This window comes from Scyliorhinus canicula, chromosome 16, assembly GCF_902713615.1.
Source record: "Scyliorhinus canicula chromosome 16, sScyCan1.1, whole genome shotgun sequence".
Taxonomy (NCBI): Eukaryota; Metazoa; Chordata; class Chondrichthyes; order Carcharhiniformes; family Scyliorhinidae; genus Scyliorhinus; species Scyliorhinus canicula.
In genome coordinates this window covers 29,246,462-29,259,485 of record NC_052161.1, presented here as the reverse complement: position 1 = coordinate 29,259,485, position 13,024 = coordinate 29,246,462, and the positions used below count along the sequence as shown (strand labels likewise).

The following is a 13,024-nucleotide window of genomic DNA, read 5'->3' as shown; positions in this document are numbered from 1 at the left end:
ATCCTGGCCCTGGGTCACTGTCCGTGTGGAATTTGCACATTCTCCCCGTTTCTGTATGGGTTTCACCCCCATGACCCAAAGATGTGCAGTCTAGATGGATTGGCCATGCTAAATTGCCCCTTAATTGGGAAAAAAAAATTAAAAGAGTTGATTCTTATCGGGAAACTTTGTGGAGTTCTAGATACATTTATTTCTCTAACATTTTGAGTACGTTTTTAAGACTGCGTCCCTGGAGTGGAGTTTCACTCAACAAGTGAGTAATTGCCCTAGTGTCCAAAAAGGTTAAGTGGGGTTACTGGATTACGGGTGTGGGCTTTAGTGGGGTGCTAATTCCAAGGACTGGTGCAGACACGATGGGCCGAATGGCCTGATTTTGCACTGTAAATTCTATGATCTATGAAGTATGTGGATTGGAGAATTGGATCAAGAGTATTATTCCTGTTAGTGATTTTCATAAGCATGCAGTTAATAGCACAGTAAATTGGATATACTGGTGTTGCACCCAATTTCCCACTGTTGTGAAGTTTAATGGGCAAATTCTTAAACCTAATCCTTGGTGAGTTTTTTTATAAGCTCTGAGCAATGTGAGAATTATTATTTGTTTTTGTTTTCTTCATAGGATTTTCTGAGGCGTGAATTTAGTGAGGAAAATGTCTTGTTCTGGTTGGCATGTGAGGAGTTCAAGAACATTCAAGACACCCAGCTGGTAAATACTTGTGACTTGTGTTGTAGAACATAGAACGTATAGTGCAGCAGGAGCCATTCGGCCCATCGAATCTGCACCGATCCACTTAAGCCCTCACTTCCACCCCATCCCTGATACCTAATAACCCCTCCTAACCTTTTTGGTCACTAAGGGCAATTTAAGGGCAATTATTCTTGATGGTAACCATGCATTTCTATGTACAAACAATTCCGTCTCCATTATTGTAAAACCATGGAGGGAGATGCCTGTCCTCTTGTCCGTCCTACTACCAAGTGCCTGCCTCCCGTCCGTCCCTCCTGCTGGAGGGAGGTCATAACTGTCCCTACATGTATTGGTCAGTGACTATGTACAGTGGTGCTATTATATACAAATATATACATTAGTACAACCATGTACAATTAAACACAGATATGCTATATGCATATCACCACAACTTGGCTATGGTGACGGATTAGTGGATTATTTCTGTTGTTGCTGTTTTCTGAAGGTGTAATTCTATATAATGTCTGCATTCTGATATTGCTGTAATATTGCTGATATTGTGATATTGCTGTATTTATGGCTATAGAATGTGTAACAGAATAAGTTACATGAATAACATAGAGCTGGCCGCGTGTTTTGTATTTCTGGAATAAAGTGGATTGTTTCAATAATGTTTCAGTAACATGGATATGGAAATTGTTATTGTTACAATACCTCAAAGGTTCCAAAAAGCTCAGGGATCAATTTTACGGGGTGAAACAGGGAGGAAGGGGGGGGGGGGGTGTATTCTTTAGCCCCCTTGGAAGGAATGTCGGTGCTGTAATCAGCAATAAAATGATGTTGGGGCCTTTAGCTGGTGAGGGTTGGAGTAGGAGGAAGTCCTGTCCCCAAGAGCTTGTGACCAAGCTGGCAGCTCTAGCAGTCACAGAACTCAGGAGTGAGCAACAGCAAGGAGGCCCACAAGGAAGATTGATGGTGTCCAGAGTGAGGAATGTCCTGAGCTGAGGGCAGGAAGGAATTAGGCAACCTAGGTAGTGGACTAGGAGGATGAGGGTATGGCCTCTGAAGACTAGCTTGGAAGGGAGATGGATTTGACATTTTGTGGAGGACTGGGAACAGCAGATGTGCTCCTGATGTGCATAGGTCACTTCCTCAAGGGACGTACACCCGCCTCTCCCCGCTTCCTTTTAACCAATTGTGTTTTAAAAAATGGCCTCTCCTCTGCCATCTGTTTGCCCACGTCAACCATATTATGGCATGGGAAATATAATGTACGGATAATTGGCTTGTTAACAGCTGCCTGTTAACTATCATTTTAAAAATGATGGGTGGACTGCTAATTTCGACACCCACACGTACTGTATTATGGGGGACAGCTCATGGCTGGATGTGAAGACAGTGGGCTATCCACCAGACATCTTTACATGCCCCCCACACCTCATTAAAAACACACCTGGCAGGGGAGCCATAAAAACCATCCCTCAATCTATTTTTTTTTAGGATAATACTGCTTGGTATTATTCTCCACATAATTCACACATGAGTCATATGGCTGAGTGTATTAGTTTAATCTAGGAAACATATTAAGAACAAAGAACAAAGAAAATTACAGCACAGGAACAGGCCCTTCGGCCCTCCCAGCCTGCGCCGATCTAGATCCTCTATCTAAAACTATCGCCTATTTTCTAAGGCTCTGCATCCATCTGCTCCCTGCCGATTCATGTATCTGTCTAGATACATCTTAAATGACGCTATCATGCCCGCCTCTACCACCTCCGCCGGCAATGCGTTCCAGGCACCCACCACCCTCTGCGTAAAGAACTTTCCACGCACATCTCCCTTAAACTTTCTCCCTCTCACCTTGAAATCATGACCCCCTTGTAATTGACACCCCCACTCTTGGAAAAAGCTTGTTGCTATCCACCCTGTCCATACCTCTCATAATTTTGTAGACCTCTATCAGGTCCCCCCTCAACTTCTGTCTTTCCAATGAAAACAATCCTAATCTACTCAACCTCTCTTCATAGCTAGCACCCGCCATACAAGGCAACATCCTGGTGAACCTCCTCTGCACCCTCTCTAAAGCATCCACATCCTTCTGGTAATGTGGCGACCAGAACTGCACACAGTATTCCAAATGTGGCCTAACCAAAGTCCTATACAACTGTAACATGACCTGCTGACTCTTGTACTCAATACCCTGTCCGATGAAGGCAAGCTTGCTGTATGCCTTCTTGACCACTCTATCGACCTGCATTGCCACCTTCAGGGTACAATGGACCTGAACTCCCAGAGCTTTCTGTACATCAATTTTCCCCAGCACTCTTCCATTGACCGTATAGTCCGCTCTTGAATTGGATCTTCCAAAATGCATCACCTCGCATTTGCGCGGATTGAACTCCATCTGCCATTTCTCCACCCAACTTTCCAATCTATCTATATTCTGCTGTATTCTCTGACAGTCCCCCTCGCTATCTGCAACTCCACCAATCTTAGTATCATCTGCAAACTTGCTAATCAGACCACCTATACTTTTGTCCAGATCATTTATGTATATCACAAACAACAGTGGTCCGAGCACGGATCCCTGTGGAACACCACTAGTCACCCTTCTCCAGTTTGAGACACTCCCGTCCACCACTACTTTCTGTCTCCTATTGCCCAGCCAGTTCTTTATCCATCTAGCTCATACACCCTGAACCCCATGCGACTTCACTTTTTCCATCAACCTGCCATGGGAAATTTTATCAAACACCTGAAGTCCATGTGTATGACATCTACAGCCCTTCCCTCATCAATTAACTTTGTCACTTCCTCAAATAATTCTATTAGGTTTGTAAGACATGACCTTCCCTGCACAAAACCATGCTGCTTATCACTGATAAGTCTATTTTCTTCCAAATGTGAATAGATCCTATCCCTCGGTATCTTCTCCAACAGTTTGCCTACCACTGACATCAAACTCACAGGTCTATAATTCCCTGGATTATCCCTGCTACCCTTCTTAAACAAAGGGATAACATTAGCAATTTGCCAGTCCTCCGGGACTTTGCCCGTGCTCAAGGATGCTGCAAAGATATCTGTTAAGGCCCCAGCTATTTTGTCCCTCGCTTCCCTCAGTAACCCGGGATAGATTCCATCCGGACCTAGGGACATGTCCACCTTAATGCCTTTTAGAATACCCAAAACTTCCCCCTTCCTTATGCCAACTTGACCTAGAATATTTAAACATCCATCCCTAACCTCAACATCCGTCATGTCCCTCTCCTTGGTGAATGCCGATGCAAAGTACTCATTAAGAATCTCACCCATTTCCTCTGACTCCATTCATAAATTCCCTCTTTTGTCTTTGAGTGGGCCAATCCTTTCTGTAGTTCCCCTCTTGCTCCTTATATACGAATGAAAGGCTTTGGGATTTTCCTTAACCCTGTTAGCCAAAGATATTTCATGACCCCTTTTAGCCCTCTTTATTGCGCGTTTGAGATTTGTCCTATTTTCCCGATATTCCTCCAAAGCTTCATCAGTTTTAAGTTGCCTAGATCTTATGTATGCTTCCTTTTTCATTTTAGCTAGTCTCACAATTCCACCCGTCATCCATGGTTCCCTAATCTTGCCATTTCTATTCCTCGTTTTCACAGGGACATGTCTGTACTGCACTTTAATCAACCTTTCCTTAAAAGACTCCCACATTTCAAATGTGGATTTACCCTTAAACAGCTGCTCCCAATCCACATTCCCTCGCTCCTGACGAATCTTGTTATGCTTGGCCTTTCCCCAATTTAGCACCCTTACACCATTCAGGATTTCCTCACACTGCTAGTTGTTCATCACCAACGTTTCCTCCCCCCCGGTACTCCCTGACAAAGAGATCCTTGCTGTGCTGCTATTGAGTCACTGCAATGCATGAAAGCAGCTTGTCTGCCTCGTTTCTTACTGTACTGGTTCACCGTCATCTGGTATCTCTTGCCACCAGCCCAGATAGAATCCGGAACTCCCTCTGAGAATTCCACAAGAGTCGTGAAGTAGTGCACTATATTGGCACATTAATGCGAATGCTGAGATATCCCTTATTCTAGCTGAAGAATTTTCATCAATGTCCGATCATAAATTTCATTCTTGAGCAAGCAATTCTCTTTTCATACCTCAAAAGCCCAAGATTTGTTTCTGGGTTTGCTAATGGTATATTTTGAATTTTTAAAATTTATTGCAGCTTAGATTTTGCCCTTGAGCACGGCTATGCATTTTGTAAGGTCAGCTTCCCAGTAGGCAAGATCTAACACAGCAAGATAAATGTCTTATTGTATAAAGACCGAGGCTTGCCAAATTTTGAATTGCAGGAGATTCACAGAAACCATTTAAAAAAGCCTGAGGGTGGTCACACAGCACGTAACTGCTTGCACTTTGGCACTATATTGACTCAGTCAAGGATGCCATAGAGTTACTGAGATAAAAGCTAGAGGAATTTGCACGGGTAATGTGGGGCATATTGTGTTGAGGATTAAGGCACAATATGAAAGTAAACAACAAAGAAAGTTTGATGTAGACATTGAATGACAAACGTAAAGCAAACTCTAAATTGCCTGCATAATTATCAAATCAAACTTGTTGAAGCAGGCCAACAGAAGACTAAGTTGTTATTTCATGAATCACAAGCTGAGTATGGGTAAGGAGGTTGATTTGGATTATTTTATTCCAGAATTACCAATCAGAGTTTGAAATAATTTCTTAAATAACACCAGTGTTCACCCCCCACTCTATTGCCCAGGATTCTACATCATGTGTTGATCATTTTATTTGAAGAACTTCATGACATCAATTCTTAATTGGTATTTTACTATTTTTAACCCATATCCCCTTGAGTTTTTCTCACAATTTAGTTTGGGTTAACATTTTCCATGCTATTCACTCACAAACCTCCTCCGGGTGCCTTCTCAATGATCTCCTTTCAAAGACTAAAATGCCCATGTTTTTCTAGTTTGGCTTCATAAATCAGACATGTGATTCAAGGATTAAAAGCAGACTAGCATTTGTATAGAACTTTTCATGACTATCTGCAACTAATTTAGCACTTTTGAATTGTTTTAATGTAGGAAATGTGGCAGCCAATTTGCAGACAACCAGCTCCTATAAACAGCTCTGTGATAATCTGTTTATCGTGATGTTGATTGAGGGGTAAATATTGACCAGGACACCAGGGAAGGCTCCCCTGTTCTTCTTTTGAAAGAGTGCCATGGGATCTTTTATATGCAGCTGCCCAGTAGCTGGGTCCCAGTTTCACATCTCATCAGAAAGACAGCACCCCTGACAATTCAGGAGTCCTTCACTATGGCACTGGAGAGCATCAGTCTTGAATTTTGTGCTTGAGTCCTGGGGTCCACCTTGAGATGTTTTTTGAAAATTGGGACCGTTCAACTTTGACTCTCTTACACGTGTCAGTGCCTCACATGTTTTATGGGTGGTACAGTGACACGGTGTTTACCACTGCTGCCTCACAGCACCAGCGAACTGTGTTCAACTCCGGCCATGGATGGCTGTCTGTCTGTGTCGGGTTTGCACTTTCTCCCTGTGTTTGCGTGGATATCTGTGTGTTTGCGTGGATATCCTCTGGGTGATCCGGTTTCCTCCCACAGTCCAAAGATGTGCAGGTTAGGTGGATTGGCCATGGTAAATTGCCCCTTAGTGTCCAAAGATGTGTAGGTTAGATGGGGCTTTGGCGTTACGGGGATGGAGTGGGCTGAGGGAAGCTGCTCTTTCAGAGGTTCGGTGCAGACTTGATGGGCTGAATGGCCTCCTTCTGCTCTGTAGGATTTCTATGATTTTATCCCTTGGATATCTACGTGGTAGTGTGGCCCCTTTAAGGGGTGATACTTCATGGGCGACATGATAGGCCCTCAGCCCTTGAGGACGCAGTGTGCGAACGTTCACCTATCATGTGTTTGGGCGTGGATCTGACTGTTGGGGTTTCGTCGTAGTTAGCCTGGGAGTCATAGGAACAAGGCCTGTGTAGTAATTGTACTGTTCTGTGTACATAATTCTTCTTAGTTAAATAAATCGCTGTTGTGACTAAACACTGCCTCGTCGCTTGCCTTGCAATACAACAGTCTATTACTAAAGATTTATTTGTTTTTGAGTCCCTTTATATGTAGGATTATATATTTATATCTATCACTAATTCTATTTAGGTTATTTTAGTCTGGTGAATCTGTTGTTCATGTAAGTAAATGATATACTACCCTGATAAATACTTCAAGGAAATCACTGTTTATTAACTTTTTACAAAATTATTCCATCATGGGATGTGGCCAGCACTTTTTGCCCATCCCAAATTGCCCTTGAACTGAGTGGCTTGCTAGGCTATTTCCGAGGGCAGTTCAGAGTCAACCACATCCTGTGGATCTGCAGTCACATGTAGGCCAGAACGAGTATGGATGGCAGATTTCCTTCCTGAAAATACATGAGTGAACCAGATGGGTTTTTATGACCATTGATGATAATTTCAAGATCACCGTTTCTGAAACTAACTTTCAATTCAAGATTTATTGATTGTATTTTAAATTCACCCGCTGCTGAGACGAGATTTGAACTTGTGTCCCCAGAGCATTAGCCTGGGCCTCTGAATTACTAGACCAGTGACATAATCACTGTGTCCCCCATCTCCCTTCATCACCTGTGCCAATCCTTAGTTTCAGCCCTGTTTATATATTGTAACTTCTTGTCAGTTCTCTGATTATTTCTTAAGTGTTATGCTTTGTAACGGTGTCTATATTTCCTCAAGGTCCCTCTTTGCATCTCTGGCCACTTTCAGTTTGTTTCTGCTGAAGCTATTTGTCTATGTGAACCCCTTCAATTTCTCCTTATTATTCCTCCTCCCACCCCCCCCCCCCTCCAAAACTTTCTGCACCTCCTATCACGTTAAACTCAATAAATTCATAGATATTGACCTGAAGTGGTCTCACAATTTTCACTTTGTGGGTTATCGGAGTCATATACCATACAATCAGGTCCAAATGTGCACTATCTCTTGTGGCTTCCCTGACGCATTGTCCTGATGCCTTCAACTATTACTGACTCATACTCCCAATTGTTTATTGGGTATTAACATTTGGATCATTGATGATGGCATTAAAATAATCTCCTATTTTCATAGACCTGTACCTTTATAATTAAACAATTTTCTTCCCTCTGATTAAAGTACATAAAATAATTGATGGCTACCATTGGTTCATGCGGAAAGTAAGCTCATGATGCTCGCTAAAATATATTTGCTAAAATTATATAAAATGAATGATGATATTATGCTATATATTGCACTTGTAGCAATCTTAATGTATTAATTAATTAATTTTAAAAAATAGAGTACTCAATTCATTTTTTGCAATTAAGGGGCAATTTTAGCGTGACCAATCCCCCTACCCTTTTAAAAAAAATTTAGCGTACCCAATTATTTTTTCCAATTAAGGGGCAATTTAGTGTGGCCAATCCACCTATCCTGCACATCTTTTTTGGGTTGTGGGGGCGAAACCCACGCAGACACGGGGAGAATGTGCAAACTCCACACGGACAGTGACCCAGGGCCGGGATTCGAACCCGGGTCCTCAGCGCCGTAGGCAACAATGCTAACCACTGTGCCACCGTGCTGCCCTACCAATCCCCCTACCCTGCGCATCTTTGAGTTGTGGGGGCGAAACCCATGCAGACAAGAGGAGAATGTGCAAACTCCACACGGACAATGACCCAGAATCGGGATTCAAACCCAGGTCCGCAGCACCATAGGCAGCAGTGCTAATCACTGTGCTACGTGCCACCCCTTCAATTTGAGGCAGCAGTGCTAACCACTGCACCAACATGCTGCCCAATGTATTAATTTATAGCTAACATTCTAAATGTTCATTGTGTCAAATTAATTTAGAGTTAATACTTGTGTATTAATTCCTTGAATACTCTTTATTGTGATGATTAAGCTTCATGGCAAAGCACGGCAGATCTACAAAACCTTTCTGTGCAGTAAGGCTGCAACGCAAGTGAATGTGGAGGGACAATCTCGTATCAGTGAGAGCATGTTGGCGCATCCACATCCCTTCATGTTTCAGAAACTGCAAGAACAGGTAAACTATTTCATGCTCATTTTTCTGGATAGCTAAATTTTTCAAGCATTTATTGCATAATGTTATATTTACCGTCAAACAATTTAATTGCAATGATGAGGTTAAAGAGAAAATCAACTTATTTTCAATCTCTGGCTCTTTGTTCTGTTGGTTGCCATATACTTGTATTAACAGTGGATATATGGCTATTAATTATAACATGGATATTTAATAGAATGTTTATGTTTGCTAGAATACTAATAGAATCTTGGGTGTGAGCTCCTATTGGAAATGAGCCTATACAGGGTGCCTGGGTGGGACTGACAGGTTGCCCGTGGAAGTGACAAGAGACCAGGCTAGTAGTGCCAAGCTGCCTGGATGCCAGTGGGAGTATGGGGCTATCACCCTGCCCAGAGCCCGACCACCCGTAGGTCTCCAATGGCCTGGGAGATGCCCCCAGTTGCCATTACGCCTGGTCACGTTTGTGTGGACCAGTGCTAAATGGCACCATGCGAGGTCTCCCAGACGAGGCCGTTACTTCCCGGGCCTTTGGAGGACCCGGTGTAGACATATTTAAATGAGCATAATGGCTCATTTAAATAAGTTAATCTGGATACAGATCGCAATGTCTCAGGAGATTTCATTAGATCTTGTGAGGTGTTCCAAATATTGTGAATCCCCTGAGATACCTCTCTTGGTGTGCTTGGTCCAGCTCAAAAGTTGATATAGTCTGCTGCTCAGGTATATTTTTATTTGTGACCTCACGGATGCACTTGTGGGTTGTAGCTTGCAAATTGGCACACAAAAGGGCGGCACGGTAGCACAGTGGTTAGCACTGTTTCTTCACAGCGTCAGGGGCCCGGGTTCAATTCCTGGCTTGGGTCACTGTCTGTGTTGAGTTGGCACGTTCTCCCCGTGGTCTGTGTGGGTTTCCTCCGGGTGCTCCGGTTTCCTCCCACAGTCCAAAGATATGCAGGTTTAGTGGATTGGCTGTGGTAAATTGTTCCTTTGTGTCCAGGCATGTGTAGGTTAGGTTAAGGGGTTATTGGGATAGGATGGGGAAGTGGACTTGGCTGAAGTGCTCTTTCAGAGGGTCTGTGAAGACTCAATGGGTTGAATAGCCTCCTTCTGCACTGTAGGGACTCTATAAGCATCTTTCCCTTTAGTAAATCACATAGCTCCACAGGAGAGAGAGTTGGTGGTGTTGGGTGACCTCATTGTTTGATGCTTCATATTTTTTATCTTTCAGATATTTACTCTCATGAAATATGACAGTTACAATCGTTTTCTGAAATCTGATTTATGCCAACAAGTCAAGCGATTGGAAGAAAGTGGAAAAAATACCCTGGACACTGATGAAAGTGTCCCAAAAAGGGCATCCAGGATTTATAATCGATAACCAAGCATGTGGACTACCTTCATAACCACTGTGTGCTTCCCTAGCTTTACTTGCTAAAGGACCCTAATGACGCCTATCTGGTTAAACGTTGACTATTGAAGAAAGGGCTGTGTTTGTATACTTTGTATCTGATGGTACTGAGTATTCTCAGGTAGGGTGCATGTCAACACAACCATAGACCCAGAGCTGTGGACAATGGCACCTAAATTTCAGCATCAGGGTGGATGGGCAGACGTTTTGAATGTTACCTCGGCCGCACTGATGTGGAAAGCAGCAGTATTATATTGTGATTATGATGTCCTGGCAATAGCCCAAGTCAGCCATCTGCCTTGTACAGCTATCATCATCTGTTGCTGGAATTTGTGTTCAAGTTCCTGCAGATGAAGACAATAGTTTCAATCATTGCTTTAGACTACTGAATATTCTGATTAAGAACTATTTAAAAAAACAGTCGGCATTCAGAAAAAGCAGTTAGAATTTCACTTGTGAACATTTCGCAATCAATTAATTTTATTCAGTCTGCAGGCTCACTTTCAAACTGGCAACATAGTGGATTATCATCCCAAACCATAATAGAAACTACCGGTATCTTTCTGTTTAATGACTTTGATGCTTGTACCTTTGTTACAATGTGTCCCAATGTGCCTGTTATAACAAGATCTACGCTGTGTTCAATTTTTACCAAATACAAACTAAAAACTTTGTAATCTGAGTAAGTTTATAATTGATAGACTTAGAAGGGAGAGTTGAGTTTTCTAATGAGGATGAACCTTATTTCAGATGAATCAATGTGAAGATTACATTTAATATCTTTACTTATCTAAGGAAGTCAATGTAGTAAAATTGTGCAGTGCAATATTAACATTCAAAATTCCTGCAAAAAATGTGATAAAGCTTTATTAAAATACACACCAAAGAATTTCATATGAATGTGTTGAATGTTCATATTCAATTGCCATATGCTACAATTTTATCCCACTTGTATTTAATAACTTCCAAGGGCTTTTATTCACTTAATTGTCTGCAAATAAACAGACACCCACTGTACTGAATGAAGTGCTCATAACTTATCTTTACTTTAAATTTGTTTTGTATTGGATAAGTTTTATAAGACCAATTGATTGCATCAAAGGCTAATGCAAGATTTATATAGCCATAAAATTAGAACAAATGCCTTTACTGTGTAATTGCGCCATCACTTATCCCTGACAGCACTGTACTGCACTTACTAATATGTGCTACTTATTAAAAATCACAAATGGTAGAAATCCAAAAATGTTATGGAAAAAGTTTATATGACGAGAAGGCGTAAAATGCATGATGCAATTTGGATGAAATGATCATTTCCGTCATTCATGTTACATCTCCATTTGATGTAGCTGTTAGGATATTGTAGCCTTGGCCTATGAAAACAAACCATCAAAAGTACATGACGGGATACCTGAACAAACTACATTTTACATATTTAAAAAATGGGAAAACAAGGTCCACAGTTAACAATCTTGAATCCTTAAAATATGAGCAAGACAATATTACTGTCTGTCGACATGATAGCTGTCGTACCAATCTCAACAAAGAGCAGTAAACTCAGGTCACTTTTATATTTGTGTTCTCTAGTAGTGTTGATAGTAGTGGCTGTGTGTGCATGAACAGTTCATCTCCACTTCTAACATGCATTGATAGTTATCACTTGGCTGAGCTTTTATTTACGTTTTTTTCTCCTTTTTGCTCCATTGAGCTTAGACAATGTTTTACTAAATGAATTGTAGCATGCCAACTTAACTGATGAATTGCAGTGTGCCCCAATCTTAATGGCATAGCAAAGTTAATCAGGTTTTGCTTTGCCATCCTTGAACTATTCATGTTGACTGGTTCTCTTAGGTTTATCTGCTTATATCTCATCACAAAAGATCTATTTTGGGAGCAATCTCAACTACTCCCATTACATGGTCAATTCAGCACATTTGAGCCTTTGTCAGCATTGTCTCTAAGTCAGTTGTGTTTGTCTGTGCAAATATCTTGTTGCTGATTATCTTGTTTTGTCGTTCAATGTCAATGTGTTATTGAGGGGCACTGTTCACTGGACTTAGATATAACTCTTGGGACTAACGGGATCAAAAGATGTGGGAGGAAAGTGTGAACAGGTTACTGAGTTGGATGATCAGACATGGTCATATTGAATGGCAGAGCAGTCCATTCCAATGGCGGAATGGACTGCTCCTATTTTCTATGCTTTCTGTAACAGGCCTGACACTCTGAAATGAGACAATAATGATTACTTTTAAGATCTTTCAAATGTGTACCATGTAATGTTGTATAAAACAACAGTATATTTGTACATTTATGGTTTACTATATCAGAGAGGCACAAGGATGATAAATGTCTTGTATTTCCATGATGCATTTGGTTTGTGGTAAGCTTTGAGTTCTTATTATTTTAAAGAACTGAACTCAACAATGTTTTGGTGCTTAAAGTCAGTGTGAGCAGGAGTGCATGACCAGTGGTATGATCTATTTATTCTGTTGAAATCCAGTTGTAAATTTTTTAAAAAAATTATTTTTATTCAAATTTTTGTCAAAAACAAAATATTTGCATAACCGTACGCAACAATTAACAGAACAAAATAAATGTTCACCATATATACAAAGAAAAGACCAATACAATATAACGATCCCCCCCCCCTCCCTCCCTGCACCCCCGCCCCGGGATGCTGCTGCTGCTGACCTTTACTGCTCTCCTCGAAAGTCAAGGAACGGATGTCACCTCCGAGAGAACCCCGCCATGGACCCTCTCAAGGCAAACTTTATTTTCTGGAGACTGAGAAACCCAGCCATGTCACTAACCCAGGTCTCT

At 41.6% G+C, this 13,024-nt stretch overlaps 1 protein-coding gene across 2 annotated transcripts in view; it reads left to right on the top strand.

The window, feature by feature from the left end:
- The window catches only part of LOC119979555 (regulator of G-protein signaling 10-like), a 65,409-nt gene extending 53,962 nt beyond the window's left edge, over positions 1-11,447 (top strand). For both annotated transcript variants that reach the window (XM_038821961.1, XM_038821962.1), the window contains exons 3-5: positions 620-706; positions 8,650-8,793; positions 10,022-11,447. In XM_038821961.1, coding sequence (XP_038677889.1) covers positions 620-706; positions 8,650-8,793; positions 10,022-10,171 — 381 coding nt within the window. In that variant the 3' untranslated portion in view covers positions 10,172-11,447. The remainder of the gene's footprint in view (positions 1-619; positions 707-8,649; positions 8,794-10,021) is intronic.
- The last annotated feature ends 1,577 nt before the right edge of the window (positions 11,448-13,024 follow it).